Raw genomic sequence first — 26,685 nt, forward strand, 5'->3', positions numbered from 1 at the left:
AATTCTCTGCTATTTGAACAGGTTTCGTCTAATTTCAACTGATATGTACTATCGAAACATATCATAACATTATCCTGAATTAGAAGTCATATTCTATATAGTTGATTAAATAGGGATAGGAAAATAATGTTGATAATGAATAATTACATAACTATATTATATATATTGTGGCACTTGCAAAAATGGCAGACAAAATATATAAAATAATTTTCATTAGCATCTAAACCCCTTCTCAACTGTCTTCTCTCGCTACCACATTTCTTATCTCCAAGTCTTCCGACCAATCACACGACTGCTTGCCTTCCGAATTGAATTAGGAGAGGAAGTTGTGACGATTGACAGTTCATCTGAGATTATGTTGGTGTTTGAATTAGTTGAATTTTAATGTGTAATTTCTCATCACTTGATGCAGCTAGTGTGACTATTCATCTCTCCCACTCAATCATCGATAATGAAGGATTCTAGCTACGACTCACAGTCCAACGCCTATGGTTCTTTCCCCAGCCCAGTTGAACATATTATCACATTGGACTTTTTATATCTGGTTTTTGGTTGGTGCTCGATCTCCAATGTGGGTGCCATGGTTGGGGATAGTTTCAGTGGTCAGATAGCCGAATGCATTGCTAAAAAAGGAGTAAGATTCATCATTAATCATTTTCCATTTAGTATGTCTTATTTTAGTTTCCATCAGTTCCCATTATTAATTGTTTTTGGTTTATTTCGGTCTTTGATGATATGTTGAAATATAAACTTGATAAACTTGATTTTGCCCAAATACTATATATAATATTCTAAAAAAAGAAATAGTTATAGGAGATTTTTAAAATAGAAATATATAGGAAATATGAAAAAGAATTGAAGTTGTAGAGAATATTGTAAGAAACATACCATCTTGTTAATTTCTTTAAATTATTGGACCCTTTTGAATTTCAAGCTAACACAACACAATAATAACCTAACTTCATATTTAATTGTTATGGAAATTCAAGAATAAATGTTAAGACACAAGTTTTCACTTGAAATCCAGAACAAGTTGGTGATAACCCTTCCCTTGCAGAAGAAAAATGTTTTCAATATTAGATAAATCATTCTACACTAGTTGGTCGTGTATAAACTTATCCTAATACTTGAATTCTTAAGTTGATTGGAAGTATAAGCTTATCCAACATGTTCGGTATTTCCTAAAACAAGCAACCATCCACCCCAACAAAAAACATAATCTAAATCAATCCTCTGTAGATGTCATTCAACACAAGTAAAAGTTGCTGCAGGATAACCATATTTCATAACTCAACAAACATAAACTTTACGAAGAAATTGAAAACAAAACAAAAGCACAATTACATCTACAAAACTACTAAAAAGAACAATACTTGAATCAATTAGAGCTTAAAAAACAAACATAACTTACAACCTTGTCGAAGGAGAGGGGTTGTTGTCAAGCGATGGAAATAGGGGAGAAGTGAGCGCAAAAGGAGAGGGGGAGAAGGCGACCAATGGATGGAAGGGAAAAATCGACCGGAGAAGGGAGGAGGAGAAATCGACGATGGAAATAGAGAGAGATGACGTCGTAGCGTGGAATCAACGGAAAGGAGAGGGGGAGAAGGTGACCGATGAATGGGGATCAGGGAGAAAATCAATCAGGGAAGCTAGAGAGGAGAAGAAATCGATGACGGAAATAGGAGAGACGAAGTCGGGTGCGGAAAGTTTGTGAAGCGAAAATGAAAAGGGAATGTGATGGAACTACAAAGAAGAGGACAAAAGTTTTTTCTTTTTTTTTCTTTTCTTTTTCCTTTTTACAGGTGAACTGTCGACCCAGTAAAGTGGCGTCTGTTATTGTGGTATCTCTCGATGAGTCATGGATATTTTGAAGTCTACACACACGGCTAAGCATACAATGTTGGTAGATAGACTAATCTCCCAACGCGCTTCATACGGCTGTTGAGAGATTGATTCTATGTCCTGATGCCTAAGATAACTGTCGTGGCAGAAGTGTTATCTCCTGACAAACTTTCTTTCGACGCCTTTTGTTATCCGTTTTGGCAGACAGTTTTTTCTTATAGTTTAAAAAAGAAAACTATCTAATGAGATGACTCCATCTTTAAGACAAATAACATCTCAACTATCAGTATTTCAACCCCACATTATTTAAAGATAAATATATACAATATCATAAACACCTGTCGATTTAGTGTAAGTCTAGTGACTCAAACTCCCTCCCCTTCAATTTGACTTTATCAAATATTAAACAATGGTGTGTATGTACATAAAGAAAAGATAGTTAATACGAATTTGAAGTTATCTAGTGGTGCCATAAATCGTTTGATAAAATCCTTAAGTCGTCTTTACCATCGTTGTCATGAAGTTCTGCCCAGGCCGTTGCATTTTTTTTTGCCTTTCTCTCTCTTGTTGAATTTTTGCCTTTCGTTTCGTCAAGTTGCTCTTTTATTTATTTATTTATCTCAACTATTTGCTCATACCATTTTTTTGTTGTGTGGACGAAATCGCGATACTAGGAAGCTACCCTTTCTGTTGTCATGTTGTTCATACCTCTTCCTCAACTACTTGCTTTACATTATGAAATATATGCATGGTGTATAAATGAATTTCCCTGAAAAAAGAAAGTGTACATTACCCCCATTGATGGGACACAAGTAAGAGGCACATAAACTATGAGCATCACAAACCCTACAGACAAAGCTTTATAATTTACATTACACAACCTCAATACTGAAGGCAGACAAGGTTTGCTTTTTGGGGATTCTATTGTGTCTCAAAAAGAACCATTTCTTGTGGATATATATGCTGTCATGAATTTCTCTCGATTAAATTCCCTAAATGCTAACAAAGAGACGTGTAAGAGGAGGATTCAATTAAATCTCAATTTTCAACAAAATCAGCTGCTTATTTCATTCACTTTCTTCAATTTGGATTGTGATCAATTAATTCTTTTTTACTATAAATTTATCACTGCACCACGCACACATACACATCAATTGACTACATTTCTCTCTCTTTAATTTTAATGTCAAAGTGGGCATTATATATATATACATAGTTCTTGAAGAGTCGTATACAAGTAATTAACTTGTAAGTAATCTATCTCTATCTGGTCCATGAAAGTAGGATATACTCCACAAATCCTCCATGATTAAGTTGCTATACGGCTTTGCAACTTGTGTCTGAATTAGACATCATTCCATTTATAGAGGTTGGAGAGATCTTTTGAGTATATATTTTAAGAAGACAAAAATGTCGAGATTAATTCAAAAGTAAATGCTATACATGATGGGAACATTTTCTTTCTACAATAATAATACTTTAATCCTATTTACTTCGTCATCCTTTCACATTAGGAAGTTTCTTCCCTAGATAACTTTTTATTTTTTATTTTGATGTTATTGGATTTATTTCGGGAATTAACTAATAGATTTTCATTTAAAGTTTATAAATAATTAATGTATATAGGACTATTTCACGATCGTTTTAGTTTCATTTTATGGTTTTTTTAAAGAATAATTGCAATGGATAAAAATATTTGTAAAAGTAATACAGATTGACTCGACAATTAGTAAAAAATTATTTTAAATGTTAAAGTTTATCTTTCAACTACTATGAATAGAAATGATTATGAATAATTCTTACCAATGATAGCAACTGACCACATACAAGAATTATTTTGATTAAATGGCATTGGTGCAACTTGTCCTAAAATTACTTTTCCAAATTTTGGTCTTCTTTTTTCACAATTATTGCAAACAGATGTTAGTCAATTTCAAAAAACGAAAAAAAAAAGGTTAAAAAAAATATATGGCTGGATGAACCTAAATTTTATTCTATCAACAAAGTTTGCGGTTGAATAATCCTGGTTATAAACACATAGTTGGATCAAATGCTTTTCCTATTCAAATTCTTGACAATTGATATCTAGTTTTGTAGTACAATTGAACTTGGAAGCAATTTGTTTTATAAAAGGAGAGAGTTCGAGGAACCTCTTTCTTCTTTGTCTTTTTTTATTATTATTCTTTCTTCCAACTTCTTTGCATGTGTTTTCAGTTTTGTTTGATACAGCAACAACCCAATTATATTCTGCAATGGAATAATAATAATATATATATATATATATATAAAAAGGAAGGTACGGCCAGGCCAGTTGTATAAAGGGAACCAAAATGAAAACAGACATTTCCTTTTCAAATTTGCTAAACCCTTTTTTCTTTTTTGGTTATGGCGGCGGCTGCCACTTTTCTTTTCTTTTCTCTCTCTCTCTTCTTTTTAAATTTCGTTGTCAACCAAGATCTAAGTTTCTTTTCTTTTTCATTCAAACAGCACGAGGGAGAAGGAAATGAAACAAATTTTCCAATTTAATGAAACAAAATTGACTAGAACCAGTATTTCGCAAAAAGCCAAATGGCATATATATGTGGGTGTGTGTGATGGAAATGGAATAGTGTGTAGGAATTTCACTATAATATTCAGACTATGTGTGTATTACGTTTTTCTTGTTCTTGCTATTTTGTTGAAAAAGAGAGTGTAAAACTGTCGAGTGGATCAAGCAAAAAATGAATGGATATAATATAATGTCTCTGGTAATTCGTTGGGTGTTTTTTGGGCTAAAAAACAAATTACTATAGAACTTGTGGAGTCGAGAACTGATGCTTCACACGTAACACCAAACGATGGTAGCAGTGTTGGATTCAATTTGTTGATCTAACGTTTGAGTTTGTTATGATCCATTCATTCAAATTTTTAGGTCAATTCCTGTTTTAAATCACCCAAATCTTCCAAACCTTACCATTAATGATGTGTTTGTGGTTAGATTTGAAGAAAACATTTTTAGACCCAACCTAATTATTTGAAATCGTGAATTTTGTGGTTTTTGGATTGAGTTGGTTTTTGTTATTCGGGTCATTTATCTAAATTTCCTAAATATTATATGTATCATTTAAAATCAACAATAAGTTTAGGTTGTTTGAGTTATTTTAGCAAACCCATGAATCCAACTCAACCATGGTTGGACACTCACGGTAGAAAAATATTTATATATATACATCAACCACTTGTATTAGAACTTTTCTTTTTTTTTTTCTCTCGTTAGAACAACCACTTGTGGAACTTTTAATATGGGAGAAAAAGCAAAAAGGTAAATTTTTTTTGACAATTTATTCCAAGAGATTTTTCCTTTTTCGTTACTTTTTTATTATGTACTAAAACTTTATTGTTTTGCTTTGGAAGAGGAGAAATTTTTATATTTTATTTTAGAGTAGATATGTTTAACTTTCTAAGCATTTGTAAGTGTGAAAAAATTTCTATAAATTATTGAAAAATTAATCCAAACGTATCCTCGTTAGAGTTTGGTAAAGATTAAAAATACATTCATTTTTGTTAGCAAAGTGTGTCAAAATTTGATGGTATATGTGAATGTCTTCTTTTGTTTTTGATTCTAGATGTGAAAAAAAAAGGGAATCAAGAAATAACTGTAAAAGAAAAGTTATAGATATCATTAATAGTTATAGATATCTATTGATGTATTAGTTTGTGTACAAATGAATGTTAAGATTCCATATTGACATTAAGAACTAATTGATATTTTAATATCCTTTATAAATATCTATAGAATAAAGGAAATAAAGGAGAATTATTGTTTACACATGGTTGAAAATATTTGTAAATATTGTTATAAGGCGATAAGAGTATTAGTGATAAGTATATATAAATTGCAAAATTTTTAAATGTTGTTATACATAAGATTATTATCCATAAAATTACTTCACGTTATCAATATTTTAAAAGGTTTGGATACGTTGTAAAACAAGAATAACTCATCCGACGTATAGTGCTCCTACTTTCAAACAACTTGTGTGAAATATCAAATAAATGTAATATACGTATGAGTTGACGTAATTTGAGATGTTAAATATGTACTACAAAAACCACAACTCGATAAACATAAACAAGAAGAAGAAGCATCATCAACTAACATATATTATTATTGTAAGGCAACCAATTGAATAATCAAACGGTGAATTACATATGATACACAATCTTGTAATAAAACCAAAAGTAAAAAGTGATCATCACATCATTATTTAAACACAAAGAACCATTGAAATGTATATGAACTAATATAGCCACTAATAACACTTAAGCTAACACAATATTTTTTTAAATTCCACAATGTTGGAGAGAATGAATCTCAAATATATCTCAACACTAAAAAAATAAATAATAAAAAAAAAAAACCAAACTTTCCCCTAAGCTATGAACCATCCTTCATTGGTGGTTGAGTCTAGCTGTAAAGGATTCAAAACGAGTCAAGTTTTGCACAAAAAGTCCAAAATGGCTACTCCTTAAACTAAAAGTACACCGCATGCAACACCTTTTATGTCACTCCCCAACATTCCAACTTTTTTCCTCAAATTTCTATAAAACCCCATTTCACAAACCTTCAAAATTTCAACGAATGTTTATGATCTATGAAAATGGATCATCAAAATGAAGATAAAAAACCATCCTTTTTTCTTCAACTGTTAGCCAAATTTCATGCTGGTTATTTCAGAATTAGCATGTCCCTTTGTGGGCAAGCTTTGTTATGGAAAATCCTCAAACAACCAATTCAAAATGAAAATTCTTTAAGGAGAATCCTTCGTTTGTTACCCAATACAGCTTTCTTGCTGTTATGGTCATTGACTCTGTTCATTTCAGCTTCCCTTTCTTTGATTTACATTTTAAGATGTTTCTTCCATTTCAAATTGGTTAAATCGGAGTTTTTACATAGAGTGGGTGTAAATTATCTGTTTGCACCGTGGCTTTCTTGGCTTCTTTTACTTCAATCTTCACCATTTAAATCTCTAATTCCCAACCAAATTCTCATGTGGGTTTTCATCATTCCAATTGTTGTATTGGATGTCAAAATCTATGGCCAATGGTTCACAAAAGGGAAAAGATTTCTATCAACTGTAGCTAATCCCAGTAGCCAACTTTCTGTGATCGGAAACTTGGCTGGAGCTCGAGCGGCGGCGGTGATCGGGTGGAGAGAAAGTGCACTCTGTTTATTTTCTCTTGGAATGGCACATTATTTGGTACTTTTTGTGACACTTTATCAAAGATTATCAGGAAGTAATACTCTTCCAGCCATTTTGAGGCCAGTGTTCTTCTTGTTCTTTGCAGCTCCAAGTATGGCAAGCTTAGCTTGGAGTTCCATTAATGGAGGATTTGACACATTTTCAAAAATGTTGTTTTTTCTGTCTGTTTTTCTATTTGTGTCACTTGTTTCAAGGCCAGGGCTTTTCAGAAAATCTATGAGGAAGTTCAGTATCGCATGGTGGGCTTATTCTTTTCCTCTATCGGTTCTTGCTTTGGCTTGCAATGAATATGCGAAAGAAGTTGAAGCTACAGCTGCTCATGTTTTTGCTCTGCTTTTGGCTCTTATCTCTGTTTTGGTCTCTCTGTTTTTGATGATTGTTACCGTTTTGAGGAGTCATTTGTTGGTTCCCCAGACTCCGACCGAGATCAGTTCCGACAGTAGTAGTGCCGAGCCATGAAAAATTTCAACCTTTAACCTCTTCATCAAAAATAAATGTATCATATAATTGTTATTCGTTGATATGTTCGTTGATGTATACTCACTTAAATTTAGTGTATATTGACATAATACAAAGTAATACTTACTTTCATTGGTCCAATAAGTATACTTTAAATTGACTATACTTTTCACTTCTTTTCCTTTTCTTTATTGCATAGCAAAAGATCCAAATTAACCATAAAAATATATCAAAATCTATCGCATCCAAAATTTTTACTATATTTTGTAAATAGTTTTATTTCTTTGTGCTATTCATGCAATTTTTCAGACATTGTCTGTAAAAGTTTTATTATTTTTCTTGATAAAAAGAGGACATGCTTTTATCGATAATTAATATTATTTTCTTATAATTTTATTTTTAGTAAAATGATAAGTTTAAGTTCTAAAATATGAAATTTCGCTCTTAATTTTGTATTTAATATATTTACAAAAAATTAAAAAAATTTAAATATTATTTGATTTGTTAAACATAAAATTAAATTTGATGTTTAATGAAATTCTAATTTTTCGGCATTTATAATAAATGTGTGGATTTTAAAAGATTTGAATGTTTATGAACTAAATTTTATAATTTAAACCTTTTGTTTCGTAGCAATAATTTTTTATTTTTTTGTTGGGGATGAATTTGAAATGAAAAAATAAATTAAGATAAATACAAGATAAATATTATCTCATTCTCACTACAATTACATGCGATGTCGTGGACTTTGATAGATTTTGTTATATTTAATTTTTTTTTAAAATGTTTAGAATATATATATTAATATTTTGATTCTAATTGTTATATTTGCAACTATAGTTTTTTAAAAAAAAACTTAATAGAAAATACATATTGTCGTAATGGGATAGCCAATAGTTAGATTAAGTTATACTATGGTTGCACTAGAAGTATAAAAAAATCATTTAAAGAAACTTTTAACCATTTGATGCATTTGGTATTTTAAATTTGTTACAAATGATCTCGATAAGTTTATTTGTTAAATTCTTTTAGATTTTTAAAACGCGTAAATATTAACTTTTCATTTTAGATTCTTTAATAATCAGATACCTTTTTAAAAGATAATTTTTTTTTCTAATCTCTACACTTTCGATCGATTTCACTTATTTTGTTCCTTCTCTTTTTTTCTTTTTATGTGGATGATGTCAATTCTACTCCATTAGGACACCAAGTTAGGTTATACAAATCCAAGATCAACCACAATTAGGTTTTCTCTTTTGATTGTCATTTTCTTTCTTTTTTTTTTTTTTCCTTCTCTCATTTTTCATTCAAAATGTTATGGGGGTCTTTCTAATTTTTAATTTTATGTTAAATGTATTTTTAATATTATTTATTTAGAATAATCTCAAATTAGATTAGTCAGAAATATGTGGTTTAAATATGTTGAGAAGATTTTTGTTTGGTAGAGAGGTAGTGCAATAGTTGGTTGATCTTTGAGTTGTGGATTTGGAGTATTTTGTTTCATATGTCACTTTTTTAGCAATCTCATACTACACTTTTTTTTTTGTGTTAATTTTTAAATTTATTTTCCATTGATATATAAAAAGATACATCTTTAATTATTCCATTGTAGATTTTGCTTTGATTAGCTAAAAAATCATTTGAATCGGATTCTATGATTAAACTATTCGTCGATAATATCCATAAGTAGGATGGTTTGAGATTGATATTAAAGATTAGTAGATATTTTTTATATACATTTTTAAACATACCCGGGACTAAAAAGAACTTAATTATTAATTGAAACAATTTTTTTTTTTTTTGCTGCTTTTTATTAATAGAAATGTCCACCAATATATGTGGAAGATTAAAATTCTTTAGGGTCAGGATTTATTGTTTGGAATGATAGGTTCTGAATGGAGCAACCAAAATTATTGACATTGGAATTTTTATTGTGTTACTCAAAGAATTTGAATAATGTCATGATCATCTTGTTGCATTTGAGAAGGTAGGAATAAACTAGGTGTTTTAGAGGTAGCGGGCCAATGTTTGAGTTCATAATAATTCAAGGGTAATTAGAATGGATAGCAATTGTTAGAATAATTATTAACTATGTAGCAACATTTTTAAAAAATTGCAATTATAGCAAAATCTATCGGTGATAGCTTCTATCGTTGATAGACTCCTATGATTTATCAGCGATAGATCAACATTTACTACATGATCTATCGGTAATAGACTCCTATCATTGATAGATTTTGACAAATTTTGCTATATTTGCAATTTTTTTAAAATGTTGCTATATACTTAATTATTTTGAATATAATTACTACATTTCCAACTGTCCCATAATTCAATTGTCATACATATTCCTAAGTTGCATCATGCTAGAGTGGGGTTGCATAGTAAGGGCAAGGGAATGACCCTTCTTGTCCACGTTTTGACAGCGATCGGATGACAGCCTCCTGCAGCTCCTTTTTGTAAATTGAGCATAGGTGATGCTTGAGTTCGATTATTAATTCATGTAGTTTGAGTTGAGTGCTTCAAATCCAATAGATGACGTGCTTGTCTTTCGTTGGAAGAAGGTGAAGATTCTTGAATCAATCAAAATATGCTTTAGTTTTAAGAGTATTTATTCCTCTAAATTTCGAATATTTTTTTTCGATTCGATAGGTTAGAGGTAATAAATTGGTTAAATGATGTTGTCGTGGATATTTTTAAAGTCTCTTTCTTTATGCCAAGGAATGAGGGGATGAGTTAGGGGTTAATGTTACACACCATGTTGCACGTAAAGCTTTGGCATATCAAGGATCTTCAATCCTTTATGTTCCTTATTCTAAGCAGACACTCTCTTGTAATTGTTTTGACTTTAATCCAGGCCTAAAAATAGCCATCAAAATCCATAATTGATTGATATGTCTAAAATTGAAATAGGAGACATCAATATTTGAATCCTTATTTAGGGTGAGATCACCCCCAAAGAAAACTACATCGTAAAAGCCCACAACAAGTTTATAGGCCCAATCATAAAGAATCCTTAAAGACCTACACCATCTTCATTTGCTTTCTTTTTTTTGTTGAAAAGCACTGACAACGCCTTCCCAATATTACACACACACAAACTGGGGTATCTCTCTTTTCATCAATCAGGGTCTCTCTTTCTTTCTGTCTTTTGCCTTCATCTTCTTCAACTCCCTCATCTTCTCCATTTTTCATCCTCTTTTTATCCCCCTCTCAATCAAAAACTTCAACCCCACTTCTTCTTCTTCTTCTTCTTCTTTGCAAATCACCACACCAAGATTTCCCTATTGGTGTTTGGCCTTTTTTCTTTTTCTTTTTTTTTTTTTTTTTGTTTTTTTTTTTCTAATATCAACTTTTGGTTGCTTTCCCATCACTCCATCTTCTAATAAATACCAACCCAAACCAAATTGATTTCCCTTTATTATGAGTTATGAGAAAGCCCGTAACACCCAAGTTCCTTTCTTTTTATGTTATTTAATATTTAGCTTCAATTATTATGTCATATCTTCATTTGGGTAGGGCTTTAATTATACCAAACTTAACTAATGAAACATTGAGATTTAGTTGAAAAATATCAAAACTTTTAAGATTAGATGAACTAACAAGTTAGATATGTATATTGTTGGTACTAATTTCACTACCTTACTCTAAAGCTAACTGTTTTATCTAACAATTCCAAATACTGGATTTTCTCACTAACTATTCTTCCCTCTTCCTCTAAGTCATCTAAATCATTTCTACTAAAATTTAATTCATCTTCATCTTCACCATCTACATAGCTTCTGATTGTGATCCAATTCTCATCTCCAAATTCCCACTTAATTTCTCCTGAAAACGTAGCCAGTCGTTCGATTCTGTCATCATCCTCGTCCTCGTCGTCCCATTGCTCTGTTTTCAACAAAGTTTCTGATTCTTCTTCCAAAGAATTCCAGAGGCTTTGATCTAAAATACTCGTCGGAGATTCAGAATATGAATGTAATTCCTTGATTTCCTCCAACCCAGAACTCAATTCCCCCAAAAATGGATGTTCAAGAAGTTGACTCGCACTCCATCGTTCGGTTGCTTCCCTTCTCAAGCATTTCCTTAAAAAATCATTTCCTTTCTCTGACAGAAAGCTCGGAACTTCCGGGGACTCGCCAGAATATCCGATCCTGTACAACACCGAAACTGGGTCGTCGGTAGTTTTCCATGGTAGAGCGCCAGTGACCATTTCGATTAATGTACACCCAAGTGCCCATATGTCAGAGGAAATCCCCTGTTTTTCCCCACGCGCCACCTCCGGTGCCATGAACATCGGCGTTCCCCCTTTTACTGCCTCGGCCTCACAAACCCATTTGGAGCATCCAAAATCAGCAATCTTCAACCCATCTCCAGCGATTAAAATGTTCTTAGCTTTGATATCACAATGCACCAACCCCTGTTTGTGCAAGTACTCCAATCCTCTAACAATTTCACGAGTGTAAAACGCCGCCGTTGCCTCCTTAATCCGGCCACCACGCCGGAATATTTCATCGGTGAGAGTACCACCGTCGGCGTACTCCATGAAGAGATTGTACATTAGCTTCCCATTTTCTCTCGTTACATCGAATCCCCTGTAGCCCACAATTGAAGGGTGGGACAGGGAAGAAAGAATCCTTTGCTCTGTTTTCAAGAAGTCTGATTTGAGAAGCTCGGCGGACTTGACGGCGAATAGTTCGCCGGAGGATGCGGTGGAGGCGAGGTAGACGGTGGCGGAGGAGCCGTTGCCGACGGGGGATCGTCGGGTCCAGGCCATAGAGGAGGTTTTGTTGGTGAAAGGGGAAAATGGGGGAAAGAGTATAAATAGTGGGATTTGAGGAGGGGAGTTGGTAGTGGACAGTTGAGTCTATGTATCTATTGAGAGTTGACAATTGGGTTTGAAAAAGATACGTGTCTAATTTCTAGAAGGGTTGAAGCCTTTGCACGTGTGAACTTGAGTTTTCATTGGCTGTATAAACTGTTTTACTTCGTACGTGTGTTGGGAATGTGGTATGAAAAAAGAATGAAGAGATATCCGAGATGGGAAAGGATGAGATTTGGGGTCTAAACACACATTCTTCTTTTAGGGTTTCCACTAAAGTTTAATTTCTACTTTATTACTTTTAGTTATGGACTATACTTTTAATTCTTTCATTTTCATCTTTGTATTTTCAAAATACAAAGTTCCTAACTTGCTAACTTTTAATGTATATAAATTCATCCTTAACTCAAATATTTCTAAGACAACAATATTTCACGAAAAATTGATTGTATAGATCATAGAAAAGTATGTGATGAACAAATTAATAGACTATAAAGGAGTGTATTTTTAGCTTGACATAGGTTTAAATTAAATTGATGAGTATTAAATCACTGTCTGTTTGCTATAAAGTAATTCAAACTACATCAAATTAAACCAATAAAAATGGGTAAAGACTAGTGGTAATGAAGCTTGTAGCTATTTTTTTATATATAAATATCAAAAGTACAAATTTCCACATCTTAAAAGGATAAATTTTAATCAAATTCATATTTTGACCGTCGTATCTTGATATTTGTTATATTTGATTTTACAATATTTATTTGGCTCTTTTTATCTTTTGTATGATTGGGTAAACAAACATGAATATGTCGACAACATTAAAATTATAATTATATTGGATTAGATAATCATTCTAAACTCAACAATAATATAATATAATATAATCGTACTAACCTAAAAATAGTTCAAATAATATGAAAACTGTACTATCAATCTTTTAACATTCAAATTCCTTCCACTCATTTAATTTATGTATAGTGTGAAGTTAGTGGAAGCTTTAAATTATTAATGTGAAGTTGAATTCTTTATTTGAAGAAAGAGGATTGGCTTCCAAAAAGTAAAAAATGGGGTGAATTTTAAAGAGAGAAGGTAGAATATGGGAAATGCATGGAGTGGGTTGAACCACCAAATGGGGTTGAAAAATTGATACTTGAGAATTGTTGAAGAATATTATTAAGGTGAAAAGAGTTGAATTTAGGTAGGGAAGGTGTCAATATGTTTAAAAAATAAAATTGTGTTTTTCCCTAAAATAGAGAGACTTTGACATTGTATGTTTGTCAAGTGGGAATCCTAAGTAATATACTAAGGTCAACAACCAATTTGGACATGTTTGGCATCTTTTATTTTTGTTTTTATTTCAATGTTTTTTGGGCAACCATTTTGTAAAGTTTCTACTACTAGTCGACCCTCTATTCTTTCATGTATACACGAGATTAATCATTAATTAATTACATTTCAAATCAAGCTAGAATACGTTGTAATAATCTTTTTTTAAGTTGGCTACTTTTATTTTTTTATTGGTTTTTAAAATAATTGTTAGACAATAATAAAATTAATTAAAAGAGTCGATTTAACAATATGAAAGGAAGTTCGAATCTTGAATCCATTATTTAACCAAATTAAATTTAATTACTATTTATAATTAAACCAATAAATAATGAAAGTAAAATAATAGGTTATTTATTTAGTACTTTTTGTCTTGTAATGAATTGACCAAACTTAATTATTATGATTGGTAAACCCTAAGTAAAGCAAAGCAAAGCAACCAACCCATGAAAATTTAAAAATTAAAGGAGGGGGCATTCAATTAAGAGCAATATAATACACAAAATTTAGTAGATAATCATGATAAAAACTTTGACAAACCAAACCCTTTTTCTTTTATTTCTTTGAAGTTAAGATCAGAGGTTCTAACTAATTTGAATGAAGGAAAATAAATCAAATAGATTAATATGTGAGAAAACAAAACATGGAATTATTAGTGGCGGCGGCCATGGTGGTGATGGCGGAGGTTGGTGGTGGTTAGCTGCTGCAACCAAAAGTTTTGAGTAATTTCAAAAGCTAACAAACCCTAATTTTGAGAGTTAGAAGAATATAGGCAATCAAACTTATTTAGGATTTGGGTTTTTGATGGTTTCTCAATTTAGTTATGTTAGTTGGACCTAAGCAATAAAATGCTTCCAAAATGATCTTAATTAATGCTTCTTTTTTAAGATTTCTTATTTTATTTTCCCATGCATTTGCCTAACTCCTTTTCTTTTTTCTTTTTCTTTTTCTTTGACTTTTTGGTTCCATTGGAAAATTGTGTTCCTCCTAATAACACTATTTGGTTTGACTTTTTTTTTTTTTTTTAAATTAAGTTTTTTGGGTTAAATTATAATCTATTTTGACCATTATTTTCAAGGTGTGTTTATATCTATTTAATAATACATTTTGATGAGAAAAATAATTGTTAAATAAAAAAAATTGGTCAAATAGTTATTTACACATTATAATAAAATTTTAGATTCTATTATAGACATAACCATTAATAAATTTCTATTGTTGTCTAACCATCAATAACTAACCATATCTATCATAGATAGAACATAAAATTTTACTATGTTTTATAAATATTTAAGTGTAATATATTTTGCTTGTGTTTTTTGAATTTGAATAAGAATTTTTTGGAAGCTTCTGTGTTAATAAAACACCTATGGATAGAAGATAGAAGTGACATTCTAGATGTGTAGTGATATATAACTATGAATTCAATATGGATTAAATTTTAATGGCATAGATATTAATTCTGATAACCTTTTAAAATAGGAAATTACATTTTTGGTGTTTTAACTTCACATTCAATTAATCTTTTGGAATTTGTCTTGATCAACAATTAAAGATCATTGTCACCCCATCCAAAATTTAAAGAATTAGTGTCTCATATGCATGTATATTTGTGTGTCGTGCATGAATAAGTATTAATTAAATAGTAGGATCTAAAGATCAACATATTATATATATATATAAGTCAAAAAAAAGTCTAATTAGCATATATATTTATATTTAGTTAATTGATTTGAGGTAGTCTATTGTTGTTGTTATTATTATTACTAAAAAAAATTGAGACGTATATTTTTATAAAGAATTTAAAAGATTTGAATCTCAACCCTTAACGTAATTTATACAAAAAGAGACATAATATTGATGTATAGAGCAAAAAATGTCAATTATTGCATCTTTGACCGAAAGGTAAGGCACGTTATAGAAGAAAAAATAAATTATTTGGACTTCGTAACTCGTTTGAATAACCATTTTGTTTTCTTATAATTAAAAATTACTCTTTTCTTTTTTAATTTTCTTACGATGATTTCCATATTTTTACGATGATTTGCATATTTTTAAGAACAAAAGTTAAATTTTTAGCCAACTTTCGAAGAAAAACAAGTTTTTAAAAACCATTTTTTAAGTTGTCTTTTTTTTTTTTTTAAAGCATAGGTCGAAAGTAGATGAAAAGCTTAATTTTTAAAAACTAAAAATAATAATCAAACATGGCCTTATACATTCCTTTAATTATTAAGAGAACTTTCCTACCATATTTACTATGAACAATTAGTTTTATTCCCATTTCAAACTAGATAAAAAGAGAGAGAAAAAGAAAACAAACTAAAGTCATACTTTTACAACACGTAGATAATTGAGTTATCAAAATCCTTTATCTTAATGTGATTTTATTTGGATGAATATTGTTGGTATATTTACATGAAATGAAAAAGGCAACAAATAATATAAGATAATACAAAATAAAATAATATCTTCAATTTTCTTAATATACATTAATACTTAAAGTTGATAATATATATAAATTTTCTACTTAATTAAAAATAAAGTTAATTATTACATTTTTTAACCTCACGACCAACAAGTTATGCTAAACGCAGCATTGATAAATGTTGACATCAAAAGTCAGAAATTTGGAATTAAACAGAAAGTAAGTTTGAAGAAGAGATATAATAATTAATGTGTTGTGAACTTATATAGTTATGGTGGAAAATAGAAAAAATAATAAAGAGAGAGAGAGAGAGAGAGAGAGATTGAGGAAACAAAGTAATGAAAATAGTATTAAGAGATCAGTTGGGAGAGGGAAAGAGGGCATTAAACGCACACTTGATTTTGAAAAATTAAGAAACATTGATTGAATGTAATTAATTAAATTAGCAAATATTAAAGGTGATGGAGTTGAAATGAATGCATTATTATTACTCAAAATTAAGAAATGTTGAATCTAATTTTACAATATTAAAAAAAAAAAAAAACAACAAACAGTGAATGAATGTAAATATAATAAATTAGGAATTAAAGAGAGGAAGGAATGAGAAATTAAATGCATAGGTCACGTGTTAAATTATGTTCGCTGTGCATTTATTAAATTATGTTGTTCATGGTGTATTTATTAGATTTAGTTTAGTTGTATTTTGTTAAATTTAGTTTAATTTGTCATTTGTTGTTCACTATTTATTAGATTTAGTTTTAATATTGGCATCAATGAGTTTGTAACGACCCAACTCCTTATACTGAATCGAAGTCATTACCAAATATAGAACAAGTGGTTTAAGTCATAAAAAAAATTTCAAAACGCATACGGTTTAAGAAATTTTATTTATAAAATTTAAACAAGGTAGTCATGCAAAAATGTAAAAGCGTTCTGAAATCCTACTCGGGCCCTATCTATATAAAAGATGGTAAGTGATGAAAAGTACTCAAGTTCAAATGCGAAAATCTGAAATAAGAATAAGCGGAAGCGGTAGTCCCTATGGCCCTCCACGGTCTCACTTCGGGTCGCTCGCCAGCTTGCCCTTGCCCTTGCCCCGTCCTCTACCTGAAAACATAAAACGAAGAGAGTGAGTACAAAAATACTCAGTAAGGGACCCACTACTAGTCCCACTAGGTGCCTGTTAACTTCCTGTTAGAGTCCTGATAACTGGTACCCAATCTCTGGCACGTTCCCGAACACGTGCAATCATGCGCTCCCGTAGGAACGTAACTCTGGTCTTCGGTGCCCCGGGGGACATCTAGGACAGTCGGGATGCGAGGACCCCGTCGAGTCACTCGAGTCATATCTATATCCATGCTAGACTGGCGTCCCGTCGGACCACACAGTTCTCAATAGGTGGTGATCCCGAAGGACACCCATGCAGGTACGACTCTAACAGATCAAGCTAACAGGTACCCTAATTGCAGTATACATACACATGGCATCAGCATATAACATATCATATAAATCATCTCTGCCCTCTCCGTCTCGACATTCGTCGTGTAGCTATAACAGCTCTCGCCACACATAACAGGCTATAGTATAACCATACCGTCATTTACATCATACTAACATTGATTTCAGGCATCGTACCGTCCAATCCTCAACATGCAAAATTGGAGTATACATCATCTCATATTTCTAAGCATGGAGCTAGTAGTAGAATCTCTTACCTGGAGATTTACTTGACGAGTCCTAACCGCGAGGCAGTACGCTTTCCAAGCGACGAGGTCCTAACCTAGAAGGAGATTGCAGTGCTCAAGCCCCTACTGAAGAAATCCCCCGCTGCAGCAGTTACTTGGTCCAAGACGTCCCAAAAATTAGGTGGAAGGAGCCAAATTAGTCCTGGCGGCTCGGCTGGAAGAGGACAGGGACCGGCTCGGCTTGGCGCAGGCGCGGCTCGGCTCGGCACAGGGATTACGCGTGCGGCTCGGCTTGCAACAGGAGGGAGACGCGGCTCGGCTACGCAGAAGCGCGCGGCGCCGCTTCACACGCGGACGCGGCTCGCGCACGGGTGCACGCGGGCGCGGGTCGGGTTCCGGAAGGTGGCGCGCGTCGGTTCGGGTCGCGGGGCGGGTCTTCGGTCGGATCTTTGCGCGCGAGGCGTCGGCTTCCGGATTTCGGGTGGCGCGGCGGCTGCTGGTGGTCCGGCTACCGCGGCTTCGCTCGGCGACGGCTACAGACTTGCGTTTCGGCTGCGCTTGCGTCGGATCGAAGCGGCGCGACTCAGCTGGCTGACGGGTTGGCTGCAGACGCGCGAAGGTGGCTTCGACTCGGCTTCGGCGTGCGAGAGACGGCTGCTCCGACGGACGCTCGGCTGCTGGATCGGCTTGGGCGATTCTTCCGACGCGGCTGGAAGCTCGGCGACGGCTCGGTTTCGGCTGTAGGCTCGGCTGCGCTGCTGAACAGAGAGGGGAGATGCTTGGCGGCTCGGGTTCGCGGCGGCGGCGGCGGCGGCGGCGTGCGGCGGCTAGGGTTTCAAAAAAAAAAATTCCTTTTTCTTTTTTTTCTTTTCCCCTCTTTCTTTCTTTGATTGATTTGATTTTTTTTTTCTTTCTCTTCCTCTTTACGCACGAGTCCCAAGGCCCTTTTATAAAAAAAAAATGACTCTTTTCTTTCCCAAAACAACCCCTCCTCTCTCTCTCTCCAAATCTCACCAAAACAACCAACTTTAGTTTAATATGGGCTTTCCTAATTATTTCCAACAAAATAAAATTAAAATAATAAGATAAATAAATAAATGGAAAAATGATACTTATTATCCTAAACAAATGAGGATTCCCAACTTTAATTACTCAAGAAAATCCAAATGGTAAGGTTCTTCCAATAAATCTAAAATTTCCATAACCCCGCTTAACATTAATGACAATGGACAAAACCCAAAAGAGATATCGAATTGTTGGGCGTTACAATCTTCCCTCCTAAAAAAAACTTTCGTCCTCGAAAGTTCTAATCCTCGAACAGCTCGGGGTACTGGGCTCTCATATCCTCTTCTTTCTCCCACGTGGCCTCTTCCACTCCATGGTTCTGCCAAAGGATTTTGACCAGTGGAATTTCTCGACTGCGAAGCTTCTTGACCTCCCTTGCCAAGACCTCGACAGGCTGCTCCTCGTAGCTCAAGTTCTCGCTAATCTGCAGTGGTTCGAAGTCCACCACATGTGTTGGGTCTGCGACATATTTCCTCAGCATGGAGATATGGAATACGTCGTGCACTGCAGCAAAAGATGGGGGTAGCGCCAAGCGGTAAGCCACGGGGCCAATCCGCTCCAATATCTCGAACGGCCCTACGAAGCGTGGACTCAGCTTCCCCTTCTTCGCGAACCTCAGAACACCCTTCATGGGTGCAACCTTCAGAAAGACCATATCTCCCACTTCAAACTCGAGGTCCTTACGTCGTACATCAGCGTAACTCTTCTGTCTGCTCTGGGCTGTCAGCATACGAGCTCGGATCTTCTGTATGGCTGCGTTGGTCGTCTGCACTAACTCGGGGCCTAGCATCCTCTGCTCTCCAACCTCGCCCCAGCAGACAGGGGATCTACAGCACTTGCCATACAGAGCCTCGAACGGTGCCATACCGATGGTAGCCTGGTAGCTGTTGTTATAGGCAAACTCCATCAGATGCAGATGGGAGTCCCAACTTCCTGAAAACTCTAGTACGCAGGCTCGCAGCATGTCTTCCAAAATCTGGTTCAATCTCTCTGTCTGACCATCAGTCTGAGGGTGGAATGCCGTGCTGAAGTCCAACCTCGTACCTAATGCAAGTTGAAGTCCTTTCCAGAACTTCGATGTGAAACGGGCGTCTCTGTCTGAAATGATGGATACGGGTACTCCATGAAGTCTCACAATCTCTGTCATATATAGCTGCCCCCACTTACTGGCAGTGTAAGTGGATTTCCCTGGCACGAAATGGGCCGACTTCGTGAGTCTGTCGACCACAACCCAGATCACCGTGTAGCCCCTTAGGGTCTTGGGCAGTCCCGTAATAAAATCCATCGACACACTCTCCCACTTCCACTCTGGCACACTCAAGGGTTGCAACAACCCTGCTGGATGCTGCCTAGGTGCCTTCACCTGCTGGCACACCAAGCATCTACTGACAAAGTCTGCCACATCCCTCTTCATGCCCCTCCACCAATAGACACTCCTTAAGTCCTGGTACATCTTCGTACTCCCAGGGTGCATGGTAAACGGGGAACTGTGGGCCTCAGTCAAAAGCTCCGTCTTAACTGCGCTGTCTTCCGGCACACACAGGCGTCCCTCAAACATAAGGCCACCGTCAGAGGATATGGAGAAGTCTTCACCTTCCTCTGTCTCTACCACGCGACGCTTCTCTGCCAAGTAAGGATCATTCAGCTGAGCAGCAATGATCTTTTGCCTCAAGGTTGGCTGAACTGGCAACTGAGCCAACTGTGCGGTAACCTCGCCTACTGAGACTGCAATCTCGGCTCTCTCAAAATCTCTGAGTAAGGGGGTCTGCTTGGTGATTAGCGCTGCTGAATGTGCCACTTTCCTACTCAGCGCGTCAGCCACTACATTTGCTTTGCCTGGGTGGTATAGGATCTCGCAGTCGTAGTCTTTCACCAACTCGAGCCACCTCCTCTGCCTCATGTTCAACTCCTTCTGAGTGAAGAAGTACTTCAGGCTCTTATGGTCGGTGTAAATCTGAATCTTCTCACCGTACAGATAGTGCCTCCATATCTTCAGTGCAAAGACTACAGCTGCCAACTCCAAGTCATGGGTAGGGTAGTTCTGCTCATGGATCTTCAACTGGCGGGAGGCATAAGTAACTACCTTACCTTGCTGCATCAGGACACAGCCCAGTCCCTTCTTGGAGGCGTCACTATAGATTACAAAGTTTCCCGAACCATCGGGCACTGTCAGGACCGGTGCAGTCACTAGCTTCTGTTTGAGCTCCTGAAAGCTCCTCTCGCATGCTGGGCTCCAGACAAAAGGGGTTCCCTTTCTGGTCAACTGGGTCAACGGGCTGGCTATACGTGAGAAGTCTTCCACGAACCTCCTGTAGTAACCTGCCAAGCCCAGAAAACTTCGAATTTCACTAACCGTGGACGGTCGAGTCCAGTTGGTCACCGCTTCAATCTTTGCGGGATCTACTGAAACTCCCTCACTGGAAACCACGTGGCCAAGAAACGTCACCTTCCTTAACCAGAATTCACACTTGGAGAACTTGGCATACAACTTGTTGGCTCGAAGGGTCTCCAAAACCTGGTGTAAGTGCTCCTCGTGCTCAGCCTCAGTTTTTGAGTAAATGAGGATGTCGTCAATGAAGACTATGACGAACGAGTCTAGAAAGTCCTTAAACACCCTGTTCATCAAATCCATGAATACTGCAGGAGCGTTAGTCAGGCCGAAAGACATCACAACGAACTCGTAATGTCCGTACCTCGATCGAAAGGCCGTCTTGGGAATGTCACCGTCCCTAATCCTTAACTGGTGATAGCCTGATCGCAGGTCGATCTTGGAAAAGACAGTGGCTCCCTGCAACTGATCGAACAGGTCGTCAATCCTGGGCAAGGGGTAGCGGTTTTTGACTGTCACCTTGTTCAGCTCTCGGTAGTCAATACAAAGGCGCATCGACCCATCCTTCTTCTTCACGAACAATACTGGGGCTCCCCAAGGCGACACACTGGGCCGGATGAAGCCTTTGTCCAGCAACTCCTGTAACTGGACCTTCAACTCCTTTAGCTCGGCTGGAGCCATTCTGTAAGGGGCCCTCGAGATAGGGGCAGTGCCCGGCTCTAACTCGATGGCGAAGTCTACTTCTCTGGGAGGCGGAAGTCCTGGAAGTTCGTCTGGGAAAACGTCGGGGTACTCCCTTACCACTGGTTCGGAAGATAGGGAAACTTCTGGCTCTCTCACATCCACTACGCTTGCCAAGATGCCCCAAGTTCCCTGGCTGAGTAGTTTACTAGCCTTCATGGCTGAGATGACCTTGGGTATACATACCATGCCTGCCCCCCTGAATTTGAAGCTAGCCTCGGAGGGAGGGTTAAAGACAACTTCCTTGCCAAAACAGTCTATATTTGCATGGTTGGCTGACAGCCAATCCATGCCTAGTATCACGTCAAAGTCCTGCATGTCTAACACTAGTAAGGTCACGTCTAACATACGATTCGCTATCTCTACCCGACATGCCTTTATTTGTTCTTTGGACAACAGGACCTCCCCAGATGGAGTAGAAACCGACAAAACACTACCCAAAGGCTCTACCTCCAAACCCACATGCTGAACGAAAACGGAGGATATAAACGAGTGGGATGACCCAGAGTCAAATAGCACAAAAGCATAATGCCCCAAAATTGGGAGCGTACCTGTCACCACTGTGCCAGCTCGCTCGGCCTCCTGCCGGGTGGTGGCGAAAACTCTCCCCTGCTGGGACGCAGAAGGCTGGGGCGGTGTCGTCTCAAAGGGTTTCCGAGGACACACATCAGCAGTGTGCCCCGGTTGTCTACATCTGAAGCAGACTCCACTTCCAGCTAAGCAACGACCTCCGTGGACTCTCCCGCAGGTAGTACAAGCGGGTAGCTCTCTCAGAGTCCTCCCGGCTGCTGCAAGCTCCCGTCGGTGTCTCTGGAAGACACCTCCTGACCTCAGTGTTCGCTGCGGTGCTACGTCAGGCTGCGTCTCAACCTTTCTCTTCTGTCCCAAGGCTGACCCTCTGCCGGCAGCCTTAGACGGATCGGCTCTCTCAGGCAGGCTCAAATCCAGTGCTATACGTAGTGCATCAGCATGCGTGGCTGGGCGGAGGGCTCTGACAATGCCCTGAAGGTCTAGCCTGAGTCCTCTAACGAATTTCTCCGTCCTGGCAGCCTCATCCCTTACCATATCGGGAGCAAAGCGGGACAGCATATCGAACTCAGCGTCGTACTGCTCCACCGTCATGTCGCCTTGCTCCAAGTTTAGGAACTCTTGCAGCTTGGCGTGCTTCACATTGGCAGAGAAGAACTTAGCATAGAAGTTCTCCTTGAACTGCTCCCAAGTTATTTTGCTGACATCGCCCCCCAGCATTCTCTCAGCGGTCTCCCACCAGGCGGTGCCCCTGTCCTCCAAGAAGAAGACTGCACACTGCACCTTCTGGTCTTCTGGGCACTTCATGTACCGGAAAATAGTCTCTATGGACGTCAACCACATTTGGGCCTTTGTGGGGTTGTCCATGGATCCGTCAAAGGTCTTGGGATTATACTTCCTGAAATCCCGTAAGTGTTTCGCCTCGGCCGACAGTTGAACTGGTACTGGTTGAGCTTCCTCAGGGGCTGGAGGAGCGACGGCCTGAGCCTGAGCAGGGGCGGCCTGGGCCTGAGCAGGGGCGGCCTAGTTCTGCTGGGCGGCAAGGAAAGGCGCCAAAGCAGCTTGCAGCATGTCCTGATAACGCTGCTCCATCGCGGCGAGATCCGCCTGGGTGACCGGTGCGTTTGGGTCGACTGCCGGTGCAACAGGTGGCGCCTCCGGCTGGCCACGACCGACTCCTCTGCCTCCCCTACCACCTCCTCGGCGTGCACCCCTACGTGGCGGCATTCTCCCTAAAATTCACCAACAAACTTTTCACCACAAGAACTTAACACCCTATATCTAGGTCTTAGACTATTCAGGCAAAATTGTAATCTTAACATTAGCAAGGCTTTAGACATACCTGGCGAGTGCCGAAGGACCGTATAGCCATAGGGTGAAGTAAAACCAAAACAAAAAAAAAATGACTTACATCGTAGGTCAGTCTACAGAACCTAAAACACTGTGCTCTGATACCAACTGTAACGACCCAACTCCTTATACTGAATCGAAGTCATTACCAAATATAGAACAAGTGGTTTAAGTCATAAAAAAAATTTCAAAACGCATACGGTTTAAGAAATTTTATTTATAAAATTTAAACAAGGTAGTCATGCAAAAATGTAAAAGCGTTCTGAAATCCTACTCGGGCCCTATCTACATAAAAGATGGTAAGTGATGAAAAGTACTCAAGTTCAAATGCGAAAATCTGAAATAAGAATAAGCGGAAGCGGTAGTCCCTATGGCCCTCCACGGTCTCACTTCGGGTCGCTCGCCAGCTTGCCCTTGCCCTTGCCCCGTCCTCTACCTGAAAACATAAAACGAAGAGAGTGAGTACAAAAATACTCAGTAAGGGACCCACTACTAGTCCCACTAGGTGCCTGTTAACTTCCTGTTAGAGTCCTGATAACTGGTACCCAATCTCTGGCACGTTCCCGAACACGTGCAATCATGCGCTCCCGTAGGAACGTAACTCTGGTCTTCGGTGCCCCGGGGGACATCTAGGACAGTCGGGATGCGAGGACCCCGTCGAGTCACTCGAGTCATATCTATATCCATGCTAGACTGGCGTCCCGTCGGACCACACAGTCCTCAATAGGTGGTGATCCCGAAGGACACCCATGCAGGTACGACTCTAACAGATCAAGCTAACAGGTACCCTAATTGCAGTATACATACACATGGCATCAGCATATAACATATCATATAAATCATCTCTGCCCTCTCCGTCTCGACATTCGTCGTGTAGCTATAACAGCTCTCGCCACACATAACAGGCTATAGTATAACCATACCGTCATTTACATCATACTAACATTGATTTCAGGCATCGTACCATCCAATCCTCAACATGCAAAATTGGAGTATACATCATCTCATATTTCTAAGCATGGAGCTAGTAGTAGAATCTCTTACCTGGAGATTTACTTGACGAGTCCTAACCGCGAGGCAGTACGCTTTCCAAGCGACGAGGTCCTAACCTAGAAGGAGATTGCAGTGCTCAAGCCCCTACTGAAGAAATCCCCCGCTGCAGCAGTTACTTGGTCCAAGACGTCCCAAAAATTAGGTGGAAGGAGTCAAATTAGTCCTGGCGGCTCGGCTGGAAGAGGACAGGGACCGGCTCGGCTTGGCGCAGGCGCGGCTCGGCTCGGCACAGGGATTACGCGTGCGGCTCGGCTTGCAACAGGAGGGAGACGCGGCTCGGCTACGCAGAAGCGCGCGGCGCGGCTTCACACGCGGACGCGGCTCGCGCACGGGTGCACGCGGGCGCGGGTCGGGTTCCGGAAGGTGGCGCGCTCGATTCGGGTCGCGGGGCGGGTCTTCGGTCGGATCTTTGCGCGCGAGGCGTCGGCTTCCGGATTTCGGGTGGCGCGGCGGCTGCTGGTGGTCCGGCTACCGCAGCTTCGCTCGGCGACGGCTACAGACTTGCGTTTCGGCTGCGCTTGCGTCGGATCGAAGCGGCGCGACTCAGCTGGCTGACGGGTTGGCTGCGGACGCGCGAAGGTGGCTTCGACTCGGCTTCGGCGTGCGAGAGACGGCTGCTCCGACGGACGCTCGGCTGCTGGATTGGCTTGGGCGATTCTTCCGACGCGGCTGGAAGCTCGGCGACGGCTCGGTTTCGGCTGTAGGCTCGGCTGCGCTGCTGAACAGAGAGGGGAGATGCTTGGCGGCTCGGGTTCGCGGCGGCGGCGGCGGCGTGCGGCGGCTAGGGTTTCAAAAAAAAAAAAATTCCTTTTTCTTTTTTTTCTTTTCCCCTCTTTCTTTCTTTGATTGATTTGATTTTTTTTTTCTTTCTCTTCCTCTTTACGCACGAGTCCCAAGGCCCTTTTATAAAAAAAAATGACTCTTTTCTTTCCCAAAACAACCCCTCCTCTCTCTCTCTCCAAATCTCACCAAAACAACCAACTTTAGTTTAATATGGGCTTCCCTAATTATTTCCAACAAAATAAAATTAAAATAATAAGATAAATAAATAAATGGAAAAATGATACTTATTATCCTAAACAAATGAGGATTCCCAACTTTAATTACTCAAGAAAATCCAAATGGTAAGGTTCTTCCAATAAATCTAAAATTTCCATAACCCCGTTTAACATTAATGACAATGGACAAAACCCAAAAGAGATATCAAATTGTTGGGCGTTACAGAGTTATTGTGTATTTTCACTTAACACTATTTTGCTAAATCTTCTTCCATTGAAATTTCAAATTATCATTTCATATAATTTGGATATGTCATTGACCATTTGACGAATTATTTTTTTCCTTAAAGAAGGTGGGTAAAAATAAATATTTAGTTTAAGGTGGTCTTAATCTTTTGTTTTTATTTATTTATTTTATTATTTAAAATTCCATAAGTACAAAATGCATAACCAACATTTTTTTTTCTTCCTAATTTTATAAGAGTATAAAAAATATTAAGTCGGAAAAAAGTGTCTTTCTTTGTGAGTTTTATATGATTTAAATTCTATAAGTATATAAATTTTTTTCTAAACTTACTTGGTTAATTTTGATATTGTTTGAAAAATAATTAATAAATTGTCTTTAAAAAAATATCGACAATTTCATTAAAACACTTATGATGAAGATTAAAATGTCAAATTTTGATATTTTAATATTCTTGAAGTAAATGAAATTATCTTTTAAAATCAAAATAAATTTCATTTTTTAAAATGACTCTTATGCTACTCACAATCGTCAATTCATACCCTTTTTTTTTTTTATTTTTAAACATGAATTGAGAA

The 26,685-nt window shown here is 37.4% G+C and overlaps 3 protein-coding genes and 1 long non-coding RNA gene across 4 annotated transcripts; 1 reads left to right on the plus strand and 3 right to left on the minus strand.

The window, feature by feature from the left end:
• Positions 1 to 75: 75 nt before the first annotated feature.
• On the minus strand, positions 76 to 2,723 carry LOC103495605 (uncharacterized). Its single transcript, XR_538890.3, has 2 exons — positions 1,415 to 2,723; positions 76 to 623 (listed from the first exon to the last, which is right to left on the minus strand). It is a non-coding gene; the product is annotated as an uncharacterized LOC103495605 (long non-coding RNA).
• Positions 2,724 to 6,475: 3,752 nt separating this feature from the next.
• Positions 6,476 to 7,685, plus strand: LOC103495607 (S-type anion channel SLAH1-like). The gene has a single exon (XM_008457225.3). The coding sequence runs from the start codon at positions 6,477 to 6,479 to the stop codon at positions 7,542 to 7,544; it is 1,068 nt and encodes a 355-aa protein (XP_008455447.1). The 5' UTR covers position 6,476; the 3' UTR covers positions 7,545 to 7,685.
• A 3,313-nt stretch (positions 7,686 to 10,998) lies between these two features.
• On the minus strand, positions 10,999 to 12,318 carry LOC103495608 (mitogen-activated protein kinase kinase kinase 18). The gene has a single exon (XM_008457226.3). It carries the CDS (start codon positions 12,316 to 12,318, stop codon positions 11,182 to 11,184), a length of 1,137 nt encoding a protein of 378 aa, XP_008455448.1. The 3' UTR covers positions 10,999 to 11,181.
• Positions 12,319 to 17,090: 4,772 nt separating this feature from the next.
• LOC127149470 (uncharacterized) lies at positions 17,091 to 25,183 on the minus strand. The gene is made up of 3 exons (XM_051084998.1): positions 24,857 to 25,183; positions 22,486 to 24,248; positions 17,091 to 17,221 (listed from the first exon to the last, which is right to left on the minus strand). The coding sequence occupies exons 2-3, from the start codon at positions 23,327 to 23,329 to the stop codon at positions 17,172 to 17,174; spliced, it is 894 nt and encodes a 297-aa protein (XP_050940955.1). The 5' UTR covers positions 23,330 to 24,248; positions 24,857 to 25,183; the 3' UTR covers positions 17,091 to 17,171.
• Between the last annotated feature and the right edge of the window lie 1,502 nt (positions 25,184 to 26,685).

Source organism: Cucumis melo, chromosome 1, assembly GCF_025177605.1.
Source record: "Cucumis melo cultivar AY chromosome 1, USDA_Cmelo_AY_1.0, whole genome shotgun sequence".
NCBI classification, from domain to species: Eukaryota; Viridiplantae; Streptophyta; class Magnoliopsida; order Cucurbitales; family Cucurbitaceae; genus Cucumis; species Cucumis melo.

Bases quoted from the DNA above. Each gene is read 5' to 3' on its own strand.
- LOC127149470 (XM_051084998.1), bottom strand. From the start codon at position 23,329: ATGGACAACCCCACAAAGGCCCAAATGTGGTTGACGTCCATAGAGACT. The intron at 17,222-22,485 runs GTACGCTCCCAA...TTATGTTTTCAG, and splicing joins AGCTGGCACAGTGGTGACAG to GTAGAGGACGGGGCAAGGGC.
- LOC103495608 (XM_008457226.3), bottom strand. From the start codon at position 12,318: ATGGCCTGGACCCGACGATCCCCCGTCGGCAACGGCTCCTCCGCCACC.
- LOC103495607 (XM_008457225.3), top strand. From the start codon at position 6,477: ATGAAAATGGATCATCAAAATGAAGATAAAAAACCATCCTTTTTTCTT.